Consider the following 20923-nt stretch of genomic DNA (forward strand, 5'->3'; position numbering starts at 1 on the left):
TCAAATTTGATATTAAAAAATATTTTTCAATCATAAAGCAGAAAAAGATTAAATTTTTTTTTGTTAATAATTTTTAACTAATTCTCAAACATATCAGAAATTAAATTTTGTTACATTGAATCAATATATGTTATAAACAATATATGTAATAAACATTATCGCTATTATCTGTATTTTTCCTTTGATGTTTTTTTGTGATAATTTTCATATCACTCGTGTAGAGTGAGAATGAAAATTATCGCTAGTTTCTAAGGTCCTTAGCAACAGCGTATTAATCTAATTCATTCGCTAGAGTGTCGGCCAATCAGAAAAGATTAGCCGGAACTATACAAAAACATGTTATCGGATGACTTCGCTGAAATGTCAAAGATGATTTCTCGTTTTAATATTTTACCGTGAATTTCGCCGTTAAATAATTTATTGGAAGTTAATAAATGTAATCAAATCATGTTTTTAAAAGATAGAAAATGTCCTTTTTTTTAAACATAAGTCTACTTCAAACAAATCATCGTAGGTCTGTCTGCATGTACATTTCTTCATGCATGATTATTTCTTTGTCTGCTTTGAAAATACATTATATATTCAACCGCTCACTTCATTTTAAAACACCAAATTACAGCTTATCCACAGTGAAAATGGTCCTCGCCATATTTGAACACGCCGGATGGTCAGATGAGACATTTTTTTTCAAATGAATGAACTATCTGAGCGACTACATATTTATATCAAATAAGCCTACGTCTAAAAAATAGTACCACAAAAGAAAATGCATTATCATCATATAAGATACTTTTTTTTAACTGAAATTTAAATTAAATGATATTCGAAAATACAAATAATAGCGATAAATAGATTATTTATGTTTTGTTAAACTCGATGCATTTTCTCATTCTCATCTCATCTCAGGGCTCCGCCCTGAGATGAGATGAGAATGAGAAAATGCATCGAGTTTAACAAAACATAAATAATCTATAAATATCATTCGAATAAAACAAACTAACGATAACACTGACGAATAAGATGTTCACATACTTGAATTTAAATCTGGGTTGTTGTAGACAACTTATGTCATAAAACATTCACAAATTACCTATACTCAGTGATGAAAACTAAGTTTTAGTGATTCAGTAATGGTATGTATGTGTAACAATATTTAGCCATATTTTACATTTAAGAACTAATCTGAGAAAAACAAAATAATGAAGCTAATAGACAGTAATTAACTTGACGAATTAATTTTTGCTTGCTTGATGTGACTTTGTCCAATGGCAAATACTTAAGGAATATACTGGAAGAGAAAAAAATAAATACAAAAGGTAAGGTTTCAAGGTTGGTCGGTCGGGATGACGGACGGGACTTTTTGACAACAACTTTAAAGTTGCGATAAGAGAATATGGTCAAATATTTTTCAATGAAACGGGTCACATTCGGAACCCTCAGAGTTGGTGAAAGGGTTCTTTTGCGGACATGAAATGTGGCCCTCATCCTATACGAAGCATCGGATATTTCGTCCCCATTCCGACCGCACGTATATGTAAGTGCGTACTTTTATTTACAAACTGCGCAGCTAAAGAGACGCCCAACTTTAGCAAGAGTTTTTAAGTTCGGACAGAACCGAAGCTCTTCACTATCTAATTGGATGATTGATTATCTTTAGTATACTCGTTAGAATCATATGATCACTACTTGAATTCTCTCCTGGAAGTAAAGTCTTATTGTAATACAAAGTGTTTTTTTAGTGTACCATATTTAATGTATTCTATAAGGAATTCTGGATTTCATCCATCTCGAAAAAGGAGAAATATACTTTTAACGCGTGTGTCTTTTGTAGGTCGACAAATTGACCCAAGAGCAAATTTCGGGTAAGCTGTACATATTTTAAAAACAAACTATTAAAAATTAAAATTCTCTGTAAGATCGTATAATTAAAGAAATCTACGGATTGTTCACAAACACGGATTTTTTTTCTCGGTTGGAGCACTCCCTTCGATAATAAAACAACTACAATGCAATCTATCAATCGATCAATCTAAAGTGTACTCTTCTCATGATGTATGATCCATTGATTTGTGCAAGAAAGGCCGGGGAATTTCGAAAATTTATTCAAATTCAGAATCAGTTAAAAACAAAAGAATAGCTTGTAGATACATTTTTCATTTTTAAAGTAGGATATCATAATGATGCTAGTATGTGGATTAATTTATCAGTTTCAAGAGCTACATTGCCATTGCGTCATCCTTGTAATAGCTTTCGTTTTTGCATTTGAAACAAAAGTTGGCGCGTAACGGGGAGATAATTTGGACGATTTACTCACATCAATCGTCAATCCTGTGAATCCGCTACTCTCTCCCTCTGTCATTTAAAAATGAGTTAACGGAATCGGTGGAGTTTAGACGAGTGATGTATAACTTCATTGTATCGTTCACATACTCAAATATGTAAGATATAACGGAAGCTCCTGATAAGTGGCTATAACTTCAGATACGTCAATGACAAAATAAGTCATTTTTAACTCGTGGCTAAGCTATGATACATATATAATATAACCACATTTACAGCAAAGGATATTGAAACGCCTTAATTTAATTAACTTAACGTCTTTTATAATATGGTTTACTTTCAATTGACGGTAGTTGTCACCCATTGATGTAGATCTGAGCCAACAAGGTATTAATTCAAGATGGAGAATACACGTACATTGCTTGTTTCATTTCCTACGACAGAGTGAGTCAGCTCTATCAAGTATACTGAAGACCTAGCTATCATTCGATGGTAAATACTCAGAACATTTTTGTTTTTATTGGTTTGGGATTTTAAATCTGTAGATATCACATGATTTGTTCATATGCTTTTCTTCGTTTTTCCTAAGAATGCCGAGCAGCCTTTCGTCTGTTTGACAAGGATGGAGATGGTACAATAACTACGGAAGAACTTGCAATAATAATGAGATCTCTAGGCCAAAATCCTACAGACATACAGTTAAAAAACATCATAGATGAGGTCGACACAGACGGTATGAAAAACTATACATAGAAATAAAAGCACTTTAAAACACAGTCACTGAGACAAGTGCCTGTGCTTTAAAACCCTAAACAAACGAAGAAAAAAAATATTACGTAACAAAATAAACACGATGGTGTTAACGATAACAATGATCACGATAACGTCGACGATGATTTATTGATGGTTGCTGGACGTCCAGTAGCAAATATTTCATGCATATTCAGGACGAAAGTATGAGATTGGGTTTGATTGCCAATGAGACAACAACACACCGGAGTATTTAAATTCTACGTTTCAACTACGTTTTGAACAAAAGTGTCCCGTTATTTTGAAAACTACTTTTTTTTCTAGGTTTGTGCTACGTTTCTATCACGTTTTGCTACGTATATTAGCACCTGTAGACCTACGTTTTCACCACGCATTGATACGTTTCGATACGTAGTAAGCACGTTTTGTTGCGATCCGCTAAGCTTTGATACGTATTTACTAGGTTTCTACTTCGTTTCAATTTTCGCTATGTTTGTTGTTGAGTTTTCAAAACTTACGGGGCATGTCTAGTTTTGAACAAAGGATCACTACGTTTCGATAAGCTTCGTTACGTATATTCCCGTTTCGCTAGCTATACGCTTTCAAAACGTAGTTAAACGTAGCTCTTGAAACGTGACAGCGTGACTGGGGCTTAACTTGTACTGTTTTACTACTTTAGGTGATGGTACTGTGGATTTCCATGAATTTCTAACTATGATGTCAAAACAACTGGCGTCACGAGACACAGCTGGTGAAATTCGGGAAGCCTTTAAAGTCTTCGATAAGGATGGAGATGGATTTATTATTGTAGAAGAATTCCGGGAAATCATGGGAAATATGGGAGAAAAAATGACGGAGGAAGAGGTAGACGAGATGATACAGGAGGTCGACATGGACGGAGATGGACGAATTTATTGTGATGGTTATGTAGTTTATTATTACTGAGCTAGTATACACTTTTGTTGAGGAGCAAACTAATATTTATTTTCAAAATTGAGTAATGTAACGTCTATATATAAAAAACAAATTCAGAACGTATTTTTTAAGTTAATAATTCGACAATAAACAAGATTGCAGCCCAGTGCAGATTTAATCATTATATGTTTTATGTGACTATAGAGGCTTTTTTTATACTAAGACTTAAATGTATGTACATGTATATCTATTAAAACAAATACATCGAGGGATTCAATTGGCGCAAGCATGTGCATGTGCATAGAGAGGGTGTAAAATGAGCAACTGAATATTTGTTCGAGCAAATTTATTTCTTGCTTGATATTTTTTTCTTGAACAACAAAAAACGAATATTAATAGAGCAATTTTCTGCATTCATTTCATTAAATAACTAAAACTGAAAGTAAAAAAATCAAAATTTTGTCTTTTTCAGAATTTGTGAAAATGCTGACAACGAAGTGAATCATCTGAAATGCCATGTTGATATATACTGTTGTGGCATTCACAGCCCAAGCACTAACTTTATAACGATAGACTTATTGTATCAAGTAATGTTTATAATTTAAAAGTGTAGCAATATTTTATATGTAATATATGTAATATTAATATTTTTGATTTTTTTTAAATGAATTTTTACAGACAAATTTTGAACTATACCTCAGTGGTATAGCGAAAAAATGTTAAAACTTTCTGAAATTAACAAGCAAAAAACTTTTATATTTTCCAATGATCGGTTCTTTTTATTTTCATTTTCTAATTTTAATATTATGTGTTAACAAAAGTAGGGATAGGTGCATTGTCCATATTGTCTCCCGGTTCCATCGACCATGAACTCAAATACACGCGCATATTTAAATCATTTATTTTATATTTTATATTTATACATTTTCAGCAAAATATTCTAAAATCAAGTGAGAAAAAAACAAAAAAACAAAAAAAAAAGTGGGGTTTGCCACATCTCTGGAGTAGCAACTCTCAAATACTTTTTTATTTAACAAATAATACCTGTATGACTATTTCAATAGTTTATTTTACAATGTTATGTAAAATACTGTATGTTGTATCAATCATATATGTTATGTGTATATGCCCCCCTGGGGACCTAATTTGGAAAATAAAATTTATCTTATCTTATCTTATCTTATAATCACAGCATCTTCGAAACTGGCGTCAACACAGTAAAAATTATAATTTCCAATTAAACCCTTGTATTTTGATGAGATGAAATATAATTGAAACTCTTCATTAGGGAGAAAAAGCAAGTGAGACCTGCAACATTAACATTCGTTTGTGGGATTCTTGTACGCCAGGCTCGTGTCCCTCTAGTCTGGAAGTGTGATTTCATCTGTTACATCGGATTTGTTGGCGTCATCGTGGCGCTCACAAGATGCGGCATCTTCAAAGCTGATAATTGGTTCCATTTCTAGTTCCAATGGAACAAACTTGTGTAGTTTGTCTAAAATTCTTATGATACATGTTGTTGTTGAAGGGTTTTCATTAAGCACTCCTTTCGTTTATACCTGAAATTTTAATCAGAATATAATATTATGTTGGAATTGTTTCAATAAAAGGACATTTCGTAATTAATGTTTTTGTGAATGTATTTCAATGGAACATGCAATTGCGTTTCCAAATTCCGACATCAAGTGTATCTATAAGTTTTTTCTTAAAAGGAAACATGAGTCATTTGTACCAAGTTTATAGTCTTTCTTAATATCAATTTCTAAATCTATGAATTTTACTTTGTTGTTGGCTTACTGTCTTATGTTAACATCACATTTTTCTGCGGTCCGATTCAATTCTTTAGTCTTGGGTGCTTGAATTTCTTTATATATTTGGTATGGCTTAAAAGGCCTGTTAGTGTGTGAAAGAATATTAGGATCTTTTCTTAACGTCTTTTTTAAAGTATAGTAATGTATAAGTACTCCTACACGTCCACTCTGTTGCTTTTTCTTTTTTTTTTTTATCAAAAAGGGGCATCCATGTCCTGCCGTTTTATTTTTCCCTCAATGCGTTCCTGCCTTTTATTAGTGTATTTTGACTTTTTTACATGAACTGTCATCCTGCCTTCTTTTCTTTTTTTTAACTCAAAACCCATGTCCTGCATTTTTTAAAATTTCATCCTAGCTCCCACCCCCAAAAAATCAAATGGTAGTCCCCTTATTTAGACAAGAACATCACACACTGAATGTTTTGTAAAACAATTTAACACAAAATGGCTTATTGAGCATGGGGTAGATAATATATAGGTTCGTTTCGTGTGTATTTTAGTCCAGACACCATCCAATTGACTGTCGATTTGACCTCAGAGTTACCATATAAGCGATGTAAACACAAATAAAGATATGAATAGATTAAACAAACACGTGCAATTGGATTTTTATAGGTCTGTTTGATTTTATTTTATAGATTAAAAAAAAGATGTTTCTCATTGTTTTTAACCGTATAAGAACGATTTTATGTACATATAATTAGTAATTAAATGATTTACCGTAGGTCACTTTCATTGTTGACATTCTTTTTCTTTAAATAACCAGTACACGTACAATACAAAAAAAGGCACAAAAAAAAATAAGGATGACAAGTTATGTAAAAAAGAGTCAGAAACTAATGCAAGACATGAATTAAAACAAGAAAAATGCGCACAAGCATTTTTTTATCCACCCCCCCCCCCCCCCCCCCCCAAATAAAATCTTATCTGTATAGGTCAATGCTTGATCAGCTTGTCTGAAAAATGATCGATTAAGTTATTAGATCTTCTTCAAAATATAAACTTTAAACATCATCATATGTTAAGAAAATCAAAACGTTAATAAACAATCTTGACGACTGATATTCATATGGAATAATGTCTGCCCTGTAGGATATTGAGCAAATCAAACACACCTTTTCACCTGCATGCTTTTCTAGTTATCGTCATGAAATCTTTTTATAGATCTTCATACCCGTCTTCCTGTTTAGTCGTTGGAACCACATAGAAGGATTGTAACACATCCTTGTTTCAGTATGGAATATGTGTTCATTAGAATTTTCAGTGTACTCATTTATATTTCAACATCAATGCAATATTGACACCAGCTGTTACATGCATAGTAAGATTTTACCTGCGAGTGTTTCACAAAGGTGATCGCAAACGTAACGTAAACGTAACGTAGACTTACGATAATAATGGAAAAGGGGTGCTCTCTTTGACAGCCGCGTTCATGTCTATAAAAAGAATCGTTCTTTCAAAACCAGGAAGAACATTCATACCATCGTATTTTGAAATAATTATCAGTTTTTTGTTAGTATAGTAATGAGGTTTAGTGAGGTAAGCATGATAAGTGTCCAATCTAGTTTTGTGAAATTTTTTGCTTTGATTTTATTAGAAAATTGACTGGCGGAGGTTGTTTTTTTCATGCACGGTCTGTTTTTGCTATTGTTGAAGAATGATGAAGTCATACAAAAAAAAAACCCAGTTACATTCATTGGGACTTTTTTACTAGAAATTATAAGTATCTTTGAATGTTATTTATGAACAGGTATAAAATGTGTTAAGCATTGTGAAAGTTTCTTGTGCGTGTCTAGGTTGTTTTTTTGTCAAGGAGAAACCCACTGGCAAAACAACAATCAATTATGGAAATGTAAAAAGTATATGCATATTTTTATTTCATATTTTATAACGCTATGCGGTGCATTTGTTATTGTATCATCCAAAAAATAGTCATCAGGACATTAGGAAAGCATAAAATAGATAAAAGATGTGGTGTGATTGCCAATGAGACAACTCTCCATAAGAGACCAAAAATAACAAAGAAATTAACAGTTATAGGTCACCGTACGTCCTTCAGCAATAAGCAAAGCCCATACCGCATAGTCATCTATAAAAGGCCCCAAAATGACAATGTAAAACATTTCAAACGAGAAAACTAACGACCTGATTTATGTAAAAATTGAACAAAAAACAAATATGCAACGACAACCCCTGAATTACAGGCCGACATGGGACAGGCACATACATATATTTGGCGGGTTTAAGCATGATAGCGGGATCCCCCCTTTTTAACCTGGGACAGTGTCAAACATAACAACATATGAACGAACTATAAAAATCAGTTGAAAAAGGCTTAACTCATCAGATGGACTAAAATTCATCAGATGGACTAAAATACAAGTGGACGTGGACGGGTACTATTATTATATTTATAAGTATTATTTGAGCCTGGAAGCAATTTTTAAGCAAGAACAACTTAAGCTGAGATTGCTGTTAGGGGTGAGCCAAGGCTCCGTCTTGAAGGCCGTACTTTGACCTATAATTATTAACATTAAATACATTTAATAAAGTGACCGCTGATTTTTTTCTCAATAAAATAAGTGGCTAAAAATTACCCGTTTTCCTTCGATTTCCTTACTTAAAGAAATATCAGTATTGCTGGATCCTGGAAGCAATTTTTATGCAAACAATTATTATCTGTATTTAAAAAAAATTTGTTAGAAATCAAACTGGTAAGTTAAAAAATACATATCGTAAAGCAAGATCATAGAACGCAAGATTTTTTTTTATCGAGGACCTTGAATTTCAATATTATTGAAAGCTGAACAGACATGTACATTTTGTATATAACTACAACCAGGGACTTTCTATAATAGTATATACTTAGTATAGAAAGTTCTTGCTACAACGAATGGGAGTGTTTATCTACTAACGTATTGAACATAATATTCTCGTAAGATCGGGAGACAATAACAAAAATGATCCAACAGCTGATTCAGCCGGTAACGAATTTCCGATATCATAAAAGATTCCCCAAAAAAAGGGAACTTCCTCTGCTTAATTGAGCCCCTAAATTTGAATATTGTTATATGTGTTCTCGTACAAAAACTGAATAACACTGAGACGGACGGCTACACGAAAAAAAATTAAAGAAAAATACTGACACGGTTCACTATCGATCAAAAATTCGGAAAATTACAGATATATCACGTATCATGATACAGCTGTTAAGGAAGCTGGCTTGTCAGGTTTTGGATTTTTGTCAGATTTTCAGAATCCTCTGGTTTTATCCATTTGAATGCCTTGAAAAAATTTGCCCGGTGACCCCCATTTTTCTTTTTGAAATTCTTTAACATGTATAATGATAAACCGATAATCTGTAAATTAAAGTCTTATAAAATTTTAATTACTTTTTAACAGTTTTTGAGAACTTTAACTTGTCAATGATAAAGCTATGAAAAGTCAAGAGAAAATATTTTCCCGCTAAAATTTCAATGGCTCATATCTCGAAAACAAGCACGATGACCTATATATATATTTTTTGCTCTTTGGATTCCTTTATTAAGGTCAAGTAACAGTAAATGAACGCCGTCTAGCGGATTCCGCGAAATATTGCGACGTTTTGTACGAATTACGTCCCTTTGACCAGATTTTGCAATGTTAAAATTTCAACCGGCGACTTTTTAATGGGACAACGGTAAATCTGACAGAAAGTATGTATCTTCTAGGAGAATGAACTTGTTTGCTAAAATTGAAGAAATGCTACAGGATTTTGAAAATGAATATGAAAACAGTCATGAAGACGACCTTCAAAACGAAAATCAGGTGTCTGAGTTTGGATATCTGCCGACCAGTTAAAACAAGTGTGAAAACTGTTGCTCACTGTTGCTCACCACTATTTCTACATAATTGTGATGAGGAAAAACAGTGCGGTCTCGACAGTATATTGAACTCTGACACAAAATAGTACTTTTTATGTCATTGTTTACTTAAACTAACCAACAAATATGCAGAAATGAAACTTCTGGTGAAAGGGAAATATATTTAGACCATTTTGAGTCAAAATTCACTTGTCTATGAGTTTGCGTTAAAAATTCAGGATTAATGCGCTTCATAGTACACTAATTTAAGATTTCCAGAAAACAGGGAGTTATTTTGGTAGTACCTGTGTTTTCAAGATCAGAAATTTCATATAAGACTTTAAACATTGGTTGAAAATTGGCATGTAGAAAGGTGATACATGTACAATTCAGGATATACCTGGTTTCCTTGAAGTTAAACTTAAGGTAAAATATTTAGATAGCTGTGAAAATTGCAAGATTCGGTTGAACAGATAGGGATTTTTAATTGGTGGTTTGACACCTTTATTTTCGTTTTCCTCCCAAAATAACACAAACTGAATAATCATAAGAAAAGATGACAAATGCGACTATACCTATATAGAACACAGGGGCATGATGATTAATTCATTGTAGAAGGAAGAGAAGCGACACACAAAATTAGGTCTTCTCGTTTATTAGTATAGATACTCTAACTTTTCTTTTACAGTACTTTGTATATCCCCATCCCTGTTTCACTTGAATTATTGTCAGCTTATTCGAATATGAGCATGTTTTCTGGAACGTTTGAAATAAATGCAATTCGTCTAATGTTTGAATGTAAATTTACACAATCATGTAATTATAAACATTTAGCATGTTTTAAAAACAAGAAGAAAGGTTTATAAGTGCAACACACGGTATTTTTGGACAAGAAATCAATTTTTCTTACACTTTTAAAATTCAAATGAAGTAAAACAAGAAATCAATCTGGTTGACGCAACAATGACAATCTGTTACACAGAATAATAGTGGTGCATTTCTTTCCAGTGGGTCTCAATCAACACTGATTTACAGAAATCTTGGTAAGAATTTAGTCTTAGATGCTTGATTTTTTTATTATTTGTTATTGGCTTTGAACAAGCTGTCAGTAACTGCGTGTAGTGGCGGATAAAGAGGGGGGCATGAGGGCGTACGCCCCCTTTTTGCTTGGACTTAGACTATACTTCGTAAACTTTGCCATTTCCCGTGTATTTAATTTTTATGAGACATTTCTTTTCATATACAGATTTTTTTTCGCCAGTATTTACTGATTATTTCAAAAGTAAAACTACAAAATACTGAACTCCGAGGAAAGTTCAAAACGGAAAGTCCCTAATCAAATGGCAAATTCAAATGATAAAACACATCAAACGAATGGACAACAACTGTCATATTCCTGACTTGGTACAGGCATTTTCAAATGTAGAAAATGATGGATTGAACCTGGTTTTATAGTGCTAAACCTCTAACTTATATGGCAGTCGCATCACAGTAGAGTGATTCGGTATGGTTGAGTTGACCAGTTCGTCGAAAAAACGTCACTCAGTCATTTTGAAATTCAAATTACAGGAACACATTTGCAATTCTGAGCATGAAAAATCATGACACCTTCAAAGCGACAAAGGAGTGAGCAAGAACGTATTGACTTATATTTCACAATTCAACCAAAAAAAGTTATAATCTATTATAATCTCATGAAAAAAGTTCCACATTAATATTATTTACCTACGAAATTATGTTTAACCCCAAACGCCCGCGCCTATCTTAAAATAACATAGCTGAATAATTATCCCCAGTCAGTATAAGCTCTGGATAGATTTAAAGTGCAAGGTTCGAGCCGTTGTTTGAGGAGGCAGTCTGAGATCTGAGAGTCTGGCCGTATTTAGATTGAAAACAATAATCTTGTGCACTTTTTGGCTAATAGAAACGAAAATTTCCAACAGAATAATATAGCATTAAATGAACATAATAAATAAAAAACGGGCGTACTTTTTTTCGGGACGGGGGTTTGCATGAACTGATATATCGAATACTTTTATCAAGATCAGACTGCAACCTGCCTGCTGGTGTGGCCTTTATGTCTCCATTTGTCGACCGTCATTCACAAATTCGTTGTCGTTTCAGACTCATTAATAGCCTTTGGTTAATTTTCAATTGTGTTGGGTAAAACATATCAACCAAACATTTGTATAAAAATTGCTTGTTTGTCTTTTTTAACTCGTGTCGCTCGTATTGTAAAATTCATCGAATAGCGCGGCGTGTATCTTGTTTACAACAAGAAATCTGTGAGTTTATGCTAACTTAACATACAACAAGCGAGAATTGTCCATGTCAATTTTTTACTGACAAGTCCCACATCAAATATATCAGTTCATAGCTTTTGACCCTTACTATAATTTTATGATAGACAATTTATGTATGGGGAGAATACAACATCAAAAATGTCCAACTCTTACACTTAACATCAACTATTAAATATACATGCCCCACGTCAAGAACCGTTTAAAAAGTGCATTTTACACTTATTTTATGTTTTTTAGCCAAAAAAAGGTCCCAAAATTTGTTCGCCTCGCTCCGCTCGCCGAATTAAAAAAACTTCGCCCCACTTTGCAAAATCCTGGATCCGCCCCTGTATTCTAGATGTAGTATGTCAAAACTGTCCATACAAAGACCCTATATTCACTGGGAAAAGACATCGTGTAGCAGGAAATAAGCAGAATGGGGGGCAAGTTTGGGACATTAATACTAAACTTAGTCTTGTACGGTAAGACTAGATATCCCCTATTTTAAAAATTATCACACCATTCGGAACAATTAAAAATATTTTCAAAGTATCAAAAAGGAAAGGAACCACATAAATTAATACTGGTCATAAATTATCCGCTGCTGTCAGTCAGTCATATAGATGACACTAAACTATAATACATTTAAATTTTTAACCTTCTTTACGGTCGGAACAATGATTTAATGGGCGATATCTTTTTGCGCCAAAAAGTAACTCATTTGCGCCACAACTTAATTGCGCCAATACCTCTTTTGCGCCACCTAATTTTCAAAACTATAGGTATCATTTGCGCCAATAAAATAATCATCTAATTGCGCCAATTTATATATTTTTTGTAGCCTCGCATCCTAATAAAATTATACCGCTTTCTGGATCGTTACACAATACAAAGTCACCATCTTTGTTTGTAACAACACCAATATCATCCAATATTCTGTGAATTTCTTCTCCATTTTTAGATTAAGCCGGACGCAGTTTTCTTTTTCTTTTCTCTCTATACATAGGCTGACACACATAATTTAAATCTTTCTTTTCTAAATTTTCTTCTTCAATTTTGAAGATCTCTGAATTTATTATTTTTGAAGGTCGCTCTGACAACACATTGGTTGCTTTTCTTTTACACGCAGTTCTCAAAATTTAACGTTCTAATTTCTGGACACTGATAATGAAAAAAATATATTTCTCTTTACAAATAAAAATATGGTATTTTATACTGCCAAAATCTGCTATGAAATTTTAATAAAGCGAAAATGTATTTTATAATCGTGATAGATGACTTGTATTTGCATTAGAATTTTAAGAAAAAAATGTTTTATAGTCTATCAAAACTCTTTATAGAGTTGCTCTTGTTGTTAACTTATGTTTTAAAAAGCTGTATATTTTATATGTAACAAGTGGCGAGACTTTAATAAAGTATTTGTCTTGTCTTGTCTTGTCTTGTCTTGTCTTGATATAGGAAAAACTTGTACAGTTACGATATAGGTAAAAAAATATTAACAGGTAAATGTGGCGCAATTTCATTTCATTTATTGGCGCAATTAATACCATCAAAATAAAAGAGAGTGGCGCAATTAATACCTTTTCGAAACTGCAATTGGCGCAAATTGATTCTGCCCGATTTAATATTCATACAACAGTTTTTAGACTATAACAAATGAAAAATAAACAAAAATGATGTTTCACGATCATTAATCCATCGCTACATTTTGTATTCTGACGTGTTTGTTTTTTTCTAATGGTGTTTTCTTTTACGTCCGCAATTTTGTTGAAAGTTTCGATGTTAAAAATAGAACACAAATCTTTTTAATAGATACATGTATAAATAGTTTATGGTTTAAAGAGTTATACATGGAATATTATCCTAATTAAAGAACATTCAGTGGATCCTTAAAAGAATTGTCTTACTAGTATTGATTCGTATGGTTGTCTCCTCAAAGGAAATTGTTCTATATAAAAATTATATATAATATATGGGTAAAAATTAACCGAATAAAAAAAAAATGTACCCTGAAAGTAGCATCTCAAATATAGAAAAGAACTGTTCTCAATTCTATTTCACCCATAAAACTTGAAGGTCGAGAACGAGATTATATCGATCATCTCTATATCATACTACTACTATATACCTACTAAAAAAATAGGAGGGGTCCTGATTTCGAAATCCCGGACTTTAAAAAATGAAATCCAGAGGTCCCGAATTTAAACTAATTTAAAATAAATCCCGCCATCCCGAAATTCGAAAAAAAGAATTCCCAGATCCCGAAAAGATTAATTCCGAAATCCCGTATTTAAAAATACCCGATCCCGGAGTTCCGATCCCGACCCCCCCCCCCCTTTTTCCCTCATTTGTGTGGATGAACTAAATAACAAAACAAACATTTACGAGTCATGTCTCAGCCTGTGTGCAATTGTATTTTTTTTTTAAAAATTTTTGTGTTTTCTTTCTTTTTTTGGGAGGGGGGATTATTTTGGTAGGCATATTAAACATTAATTTGTACATCTGTTTTTAAGTTATATCTCAATCTCCGTAAAAAAAAAAGTACACTCTTCATGTATGAACAAAACTTTTGACGGTCTCCACCTGTATATAAAGATTTACTTACTATAAAAATCCTTGACCGAGACAAAATGCGTAATTATCATTTTTTAAAAGAATTAATATATGGCGAAGATGTATGAGATTTTGAGACAAATATAATGAGGAAATAGTTCTCAATACAACAAAGGATATATCTCGTATTCCACAAAAGATTGTCGATATTCTTTATGATATAGTATTGATTTTGATTTATTGCTGATGTTTAACGCCACGTTTCTCTATCTTTGACATTTTTCTTCTAGTTTAGTATATTTACCACATGTATCTGCTAGCATCCGTATAATTCGAAAATGCTCAAATTATAATATAAAAACGATTGCCCAAAAGTTTGCACTTGTAATCGGGAGGGGGGCAATGAAATGTTTTCAAAATATTTCAGCAATTCTGTATACAATGAACACACTATTTTTTACGTGGAGATGCATACTCAAGAGACAACCTACCGTGCGCTGTCTATACAATAAAAAATTGTAATATTTTGACACAGAGAAAATAATTTCGCTCGAGCTCATTTCTTAAAAAGTCTTAAGAAACCTCAAATTAAAAAAAATAATGCATATGCTTTTTTTTTTATAACTGAATGGATAGTTTTCATTATGTGCATATACTTTTTTCTTAAGAAAATTCTTTAATTTGTTCATATTTAAAAGAAGTTTACTTTATTTTTTCATTGCTTCCTTCCATTGCTTCCTTCCAGGAAGCAATTCCCCGACATATTTTCCGTATGCAAAGTGACCTCAGTGTGACCCATCTCGTAAAAATCCGGTGATCGCAATACGCATGAATGTCCTTAAAATAAACTATTATCTGATTATAATTACATTAGATGTATGTTTCATTATAATATTTTATTCTGATTGGCTAACTGCACATCACGTGTTATTCCGTAAGCAGTTGCAATGCTCAATACAACTTTTCATTCATGATAGCACGTGTTCCAACAATAAAGTGCACAGGTGAATTAAATAATAAAATATATGAAATTCGCGTTTTCATGATCATAGCTAAAAAATGTAATTATAAGTATTGAATGCTTCTTTTTGTAACTTTATAGGGTTGTAAAAGCGTTGACCGTGCGTACATTTTTAGAATGAAGCGCTTCCGCGCTTCATACAAAATGTACTTCGGTCAACGCTTTTACACCCCAATAAAGTTACAAAAAGAAGCATTCAATTCTTAAGTACATGTTAAATACATGCTCAATATTCATGCTTTTTGTTGATTGTTGACAAACAGGTGACAATCGTTTATATTTAAACTACGAACTTTAATTACCTGCCATATTTTCACAACAACACTGACCGATTGAAAAAAAAAATGACGATTATACGAAATTTATGCGAAAAAAATGATAAAATCGTGCACAGAATAAGAATAAGAATAAGAATTTTATTAGTTTGAAATCCAAACAATAGGATTGTTACTAAAATACACAACAAAAAAACAAACAAACAGGCATATTAAAATTACAAAACGATAGTCAATAAACAGTTACACTACAAACATGTAGCATTGAAAGAAAAACAAAAACATAGATCAATAGTATTAATTATAATACTATTTTTGACAGCATGCCTCCTCTTTAAAGTTATGTTTTAAAATATTATGCTTATGTATCAAAAAATATGTTATAATATACATTACACAGTTCATATATTGACATTATAATTGTTTCTCTCATTATACATTTCACTTATGTAGTTAACAATGATAAGAAGACTAGTAAGTTTATGACGTTTGTATGCATTAGTTCAAGAGTTGGAATAACATTATTTTTCACTCGTTTATTATGACTTTAAGATCCCAAATTCTAACTCTCAACAAGATCTTGACTTCGAGAAGAGTATATTTATCTGAAGCTGAAATGGAGTGAAGGATTTTTTGTTTGTATTTGAAAGATAGTTGAATTTATTTTCTTTCATCAAGGTGGGAACTTGAAAAATCAAAGAAATTCTAATGTTTCCTTCCATCCACTTGAATACTTAAAAATAAAAATCTCGTCACCTAAAAAAAAAAAAATTAAAAATGAATTAATTAAACATATTTAGGATTGGAAAATTTAGGATTCTTACAATTTTCTTAATTTGAAAATGAAATTTGATAAGTAAATTTATAGACATAAACAATCCCATGATGGCAAAGTGAATTAAGATAGTTTTCAAACCTACATATATTAGAAAAATCCAAGCAGGTTACGAGTACGGGGTTGAAGCATACATTTTATACCTAAAAAAACGCGAACCTGATAGAGGGCATGACAACTGTGTAATTAGTAAATTACATTGAAACTATGGATTGATACCAATACATTCATGTACTTATAAATGATTGTTTTCTCAATTTTTGGACTGTTATTTGTTTTAAAATAATCGTAATATATATTCAAAAATGTCTATCAATAAAGAACATCGTCCTCCGCTGTAGTGTATAACCGCAGTACATGCATTGATAGATGGGGAAAAGGGGGTGGGGGAAGGGGTCATAACTAGGATTGTAATTTAATATCTAAGTGACTTGATATATCTATGTATTTATTGTTATCTTCATAAAGTCCGTGTAAAACATGAGTGATAAATGTTGTAGAACTAGCAATATAAGCTTTTATAATTTTCTTTTTTTGCTGAATATTTAGTACACAGTTAGTACAAGCACCGTGACACGACGTACCGATCCCTCTCTCTCCCTATCCGGGCTCCGTAAATATATAGTGCTGTGCTAGCGTACTCACTTCTATGTTTTTATGGTCAAATATTTGGACTATTGAAAGTTAAGTTAAAGGAAAAAAAGTCAAATGTACTGGAAAATACGATTATTTCAGGAATTTAAATTTTCAGTTACTTATGATTGGGACAATATAACATACATATATTCTAATGATCCAATGACAATTTTTCTTTAAGATAATGTAATGTTGTTGATTTTTACAAATTGTCGACAGGTTAAATCACTACGATTTGACTTACGACTGCCTGTTAATACTCGTAAGTTTACGATCAAACTTGCGATAAAATTCTACTTACGATTGTTTATGAAACGGTCAAAAACTTACGATTTGACTTACGACCGACGTACGATCTAAGATTGTCGTACGATTCTTTGTGAAACGATGGCCTGGACCGCAGTGTTCTTGTAAATGTCGCTCCGCAACTAGACAAATCACAGGCATTTGTTTTCTATCCATGGGAAGATCTACTATCCCTATATACAGAGTAATTTTTGAGTTAAAAATTCGGCCATATTTGTCTATTTGTTATGATGAACCTTTTAAATTATCGTTTGCAAATTAAAAGTCTTATATTTTTTTACAAATATACGGGGAGTGCGCATATTTCGGGACGAACTGTGCGAGACACTGATATGTCAGACCCTAGTGGCTGTTTAAGTCCGAGTTATCCATCAGCGAGTAGAAGTAGTAATAGTATATTTCGGGTCGAGTCCGGAGTAGTTGACCTGAACTAGAGAAACCCTACAAAACAAGAAAGACAACTGCGGTTAAAAAACAACCAAGCAGATTGTTCGACAGTATGTGTATGGTAAATTTTATTATTCTATTGTTAAAAAGTTTGCCGATACAAAAATATATGAATTCAAATGATAATGCTTTAAATATATATAAAATCATAGTGTCCTCTTTGAGTAATAATGGGTGAAAAGCAGTATTTACGTTGTAAAAATTTGGGAGGATTCGGCTCGACCCTACATGTAGGTGCGGACCGTAGATCTGTTTTAGGTCCTTCTGTTATTTTTTTACTATTTGCGGACCATACTATATGGTCCGCAAATACGTACCTATGAGCAACGGTTCGGCAGCTAGCCCGAACCGAGTCTGAGATAACTCTGAAATCAAACCACAGGCACTTGTTTCTAAAGGAATCAGGTCCGTTCGCGCCAAAAATTATACACTTTGGCACCCTACACGTTGGCACCTCGCACATTTGCACCCAAGGTCTGTTCGCACTCTACACGTTCGCGCCCAATTTTAATACAAATTCCAGTTGAATGATTGGAAAATGATGATTGTTGTTTTAAATTACTTTGGTGTAAATACTGAATGTATTTAGCTTGGTATGAGCATGGAAGTATTATATTGACAGGAACTCCAACGAAAAATTAGCACATTCGGATCCCACTGATTTCTTTAAGAAAATATGAGCTTCCGACTCAGTTTGTCAAGTACGTGATAACTCCTTTGTAGGGTATCTGTGATGCCGCTGTCGCCTGTAAAGTTTGCAGAAACTGATCTTATCACGTGATCTGTCATCAGGGTTGGCAAAGTATTACCCGCCCGAAATTCCCGGGTGGGAAAACCCGGGTTTTCCCGGGCTGGGCAATACTCCCAGAAATTGGCAATAGTGGGCAATACTGGGCAATATGATTTTCTATGCTTATTTTAACACTAAATAGTAAAGACTTGGTACAGTTTCATAGTATAACAGCTAATTCTAACATGACGTCCTTCAAAAGCTTTGAGTACACACCCGTGGTAAAATTTGAATATATTACATAGGCTGTTCTCATCGTACTCCCACGTCAAATGCTTTTTTATGAATGAGTTTCGCGATGCATAAAAGGGTGACGTTAGAATATGAGCATTTTACGGGAAAATACACGCTTGAAAAACCGAAAATCATCACAACATGGAAACGTAAAACGATGCTAAAATGTGTTATAAGCCATATTTGTTTAAACATTTAAGACATATTAGTAAATTATCATTTAAATTAATTCAAAACTATCTATATACGTTATTTTGAATATTTTAAGCATGTTACTAATTCAGTTTTCTCCGTTCTTTTACGCCAATTTGATTTATGGGAATGGCAAATATTTGCCTCCATCTAGAGCGCTTCGATCCAAAAGAATTGCCGTATTTTACCTATTAGAATCGAAATAATTCATGGTATCGCTCAGGGTAAAATATTTGTCATAAAGGGCCAACCCGTGGTAAAATCACGATATATTCAAGCCCCCATGAATTATTTCTTAATTATATACTTCTTATACAGATAACCATTGACAGTCATTTCTAGAAGATTGAAATATCAATTTCATTCTTTTCTCTATTAATTCTATATATGTAGGCAGAACAGAGGATTTGTACATTTAAAGATACCTTTTTAATTACCAAGCATTGTTTTAATAATCCAAACTTTGAACATGCATTTTATTGCAGTGTTTAAGTGACTTGTTAATTTTATTTGTAATACATTCATATTGCTAAATAAACACCCTAAGGGAAAAATGCCAATAAAACTTATACAATTATAAGGGCTGATTATTGTAACATAAACAAATGTGTTCTAATCTGCATAATTACTAATTAATTAGTGACATTATTTATATGTAATTTTACTTACAAGTAATTATTAATTCTTAAACCATGTTAAATTAGGATTTTTATTTATTTGAAGAAAAAAAATGTTTTTGCTCTATATTTACAGTTTGCCAATCTAGACCAATGCTAGACAAACAAAATAGGGTTTAAATATCTTATTATATGTATAACATTTGTGTTTATCACTGAATCCTCTTTAAAATTCAGACAAGTATTTTATATTACCCAGTATTGCCCAGTATTACCCACTAAAACCCAGTAAAACCCGGGTTTTCCCAGTATTTCCCACTGGGCTGGGCAATACTCATAAAACCTGGGTTTTTGCCAACCCTGTCTGTCATCAAAGGGCTTGTCTACCTACCATAGTAAATAAACACAGAAACTCCTGTGGCTTTTTGCGAATCGCTACATGGACAATGACACTTGTTTCTGTTCAAAAAATAAAAACTACAGCTGAAACAATCTAAAAAATCGGTCCATATTTCACAGAATGACAAAAGAAAATTAACTATATTTAGAAAGAAGTAAAGATTATTTTTGGTTTTGTTAGGTATAGTTTTATCAATATAACTGCAAAATCGGAAAATATCGTGTTATAAAAATTAAATGAGTCTGTAGAAGAGTGTTAGCAGAAAATAATCTGATGCGCGTGAAGTGTGCCAGATGGCGCCCAATAACTTAAATTTCAAGTCAAAGATCGTAAACTCGTATCGAGAGTAACGCAAAGATATATGGTTTTCTCTATCGTAAAATGATATTACTTACTTATTAAATATATTTTAAAGACTAAAAGATGTAAATAATTACACACATGTGATGTCCTCTATATAGCAATATCAGGTTACGAGTCAATCAGATTAATTTTTACACCTTTTATGATAATTCGTTGTAAACAAATCTTAACATTTAACCTAGTCCAAGAATATTCTGATGTTTCGTTGACAGATTTATTTTTACGGATGGTTTTAAATATTTCTGAATGCATTTAAAGAATGATCACTTTAATCATTGTTAATTGAGTCTGAGCAGTTATTTTTTTTTATCATGGAAATCACATTTGAATTTATTGGTGTGTTTTTAAAAAAGCTAAACAGTTCCGAAATATCAA

At 32.4% G+C, this 20923-nt stretch overlaps 2 protein-coding genes across 2 annotated transcripts in view; both read left to right on the forward strand.

The window, feature by feature from the left end:
* The first annotated feature begins 999 nt into the window (after positions 1 to 999).
* Positions 1000 to 4832, forward strand: LOC134711535 (calmodulin-like). The gene is made up of 5 exons (XM_063572181.1): positions 1000 to 1133; positions 1832 to 1862; positions 2870 to 3013; positions 3710 to 3952; positions 4418 to 4832. The coding sequence occupies exons 1-5, from the start codon at positions 1131 to 1133 to the stop codon at positions 4444 to 4446; spliced, it is 450 nt and encodes a 149-aa protein (XP_063428251.1). The 5' UTR covers positions 1000 to 1130; the 3' UTR covers positions 4447 to 4832.
* A 1992-nt stretch (positions 4833 to 6824) lies between these two features.
* LOC134711536 (uncharacterized) overlaps positions 6825 to 20923 on the forward strand; it is a 39223-nt gene continuing 25124 nt past the window's right edge. The window contains exon 1 of the mRNA XM_063572182.1: positions 6825 to 6988. The gene's annotated coding sequence lies outside the window, so the exon portion shown is untranslated. The remainder of the gene's footprint in view (positions 6989 to 20923) is intronic.

Source organism: Mytilus trossulus, chromosome 3 (assembly GCF_036588685.1).
Source record: "Mytilus trossulus isolate FHL-02 chromosome 3, PNRI_Mtr1.1.1.hap1, whole genome shotgun sequence".
Lineage (NCBI taxonomy): Eukaryota > Metazoa > Mollusca > Bivalvia > Mytilida > Mytilidae > Mytilus > Mytilus trossulus.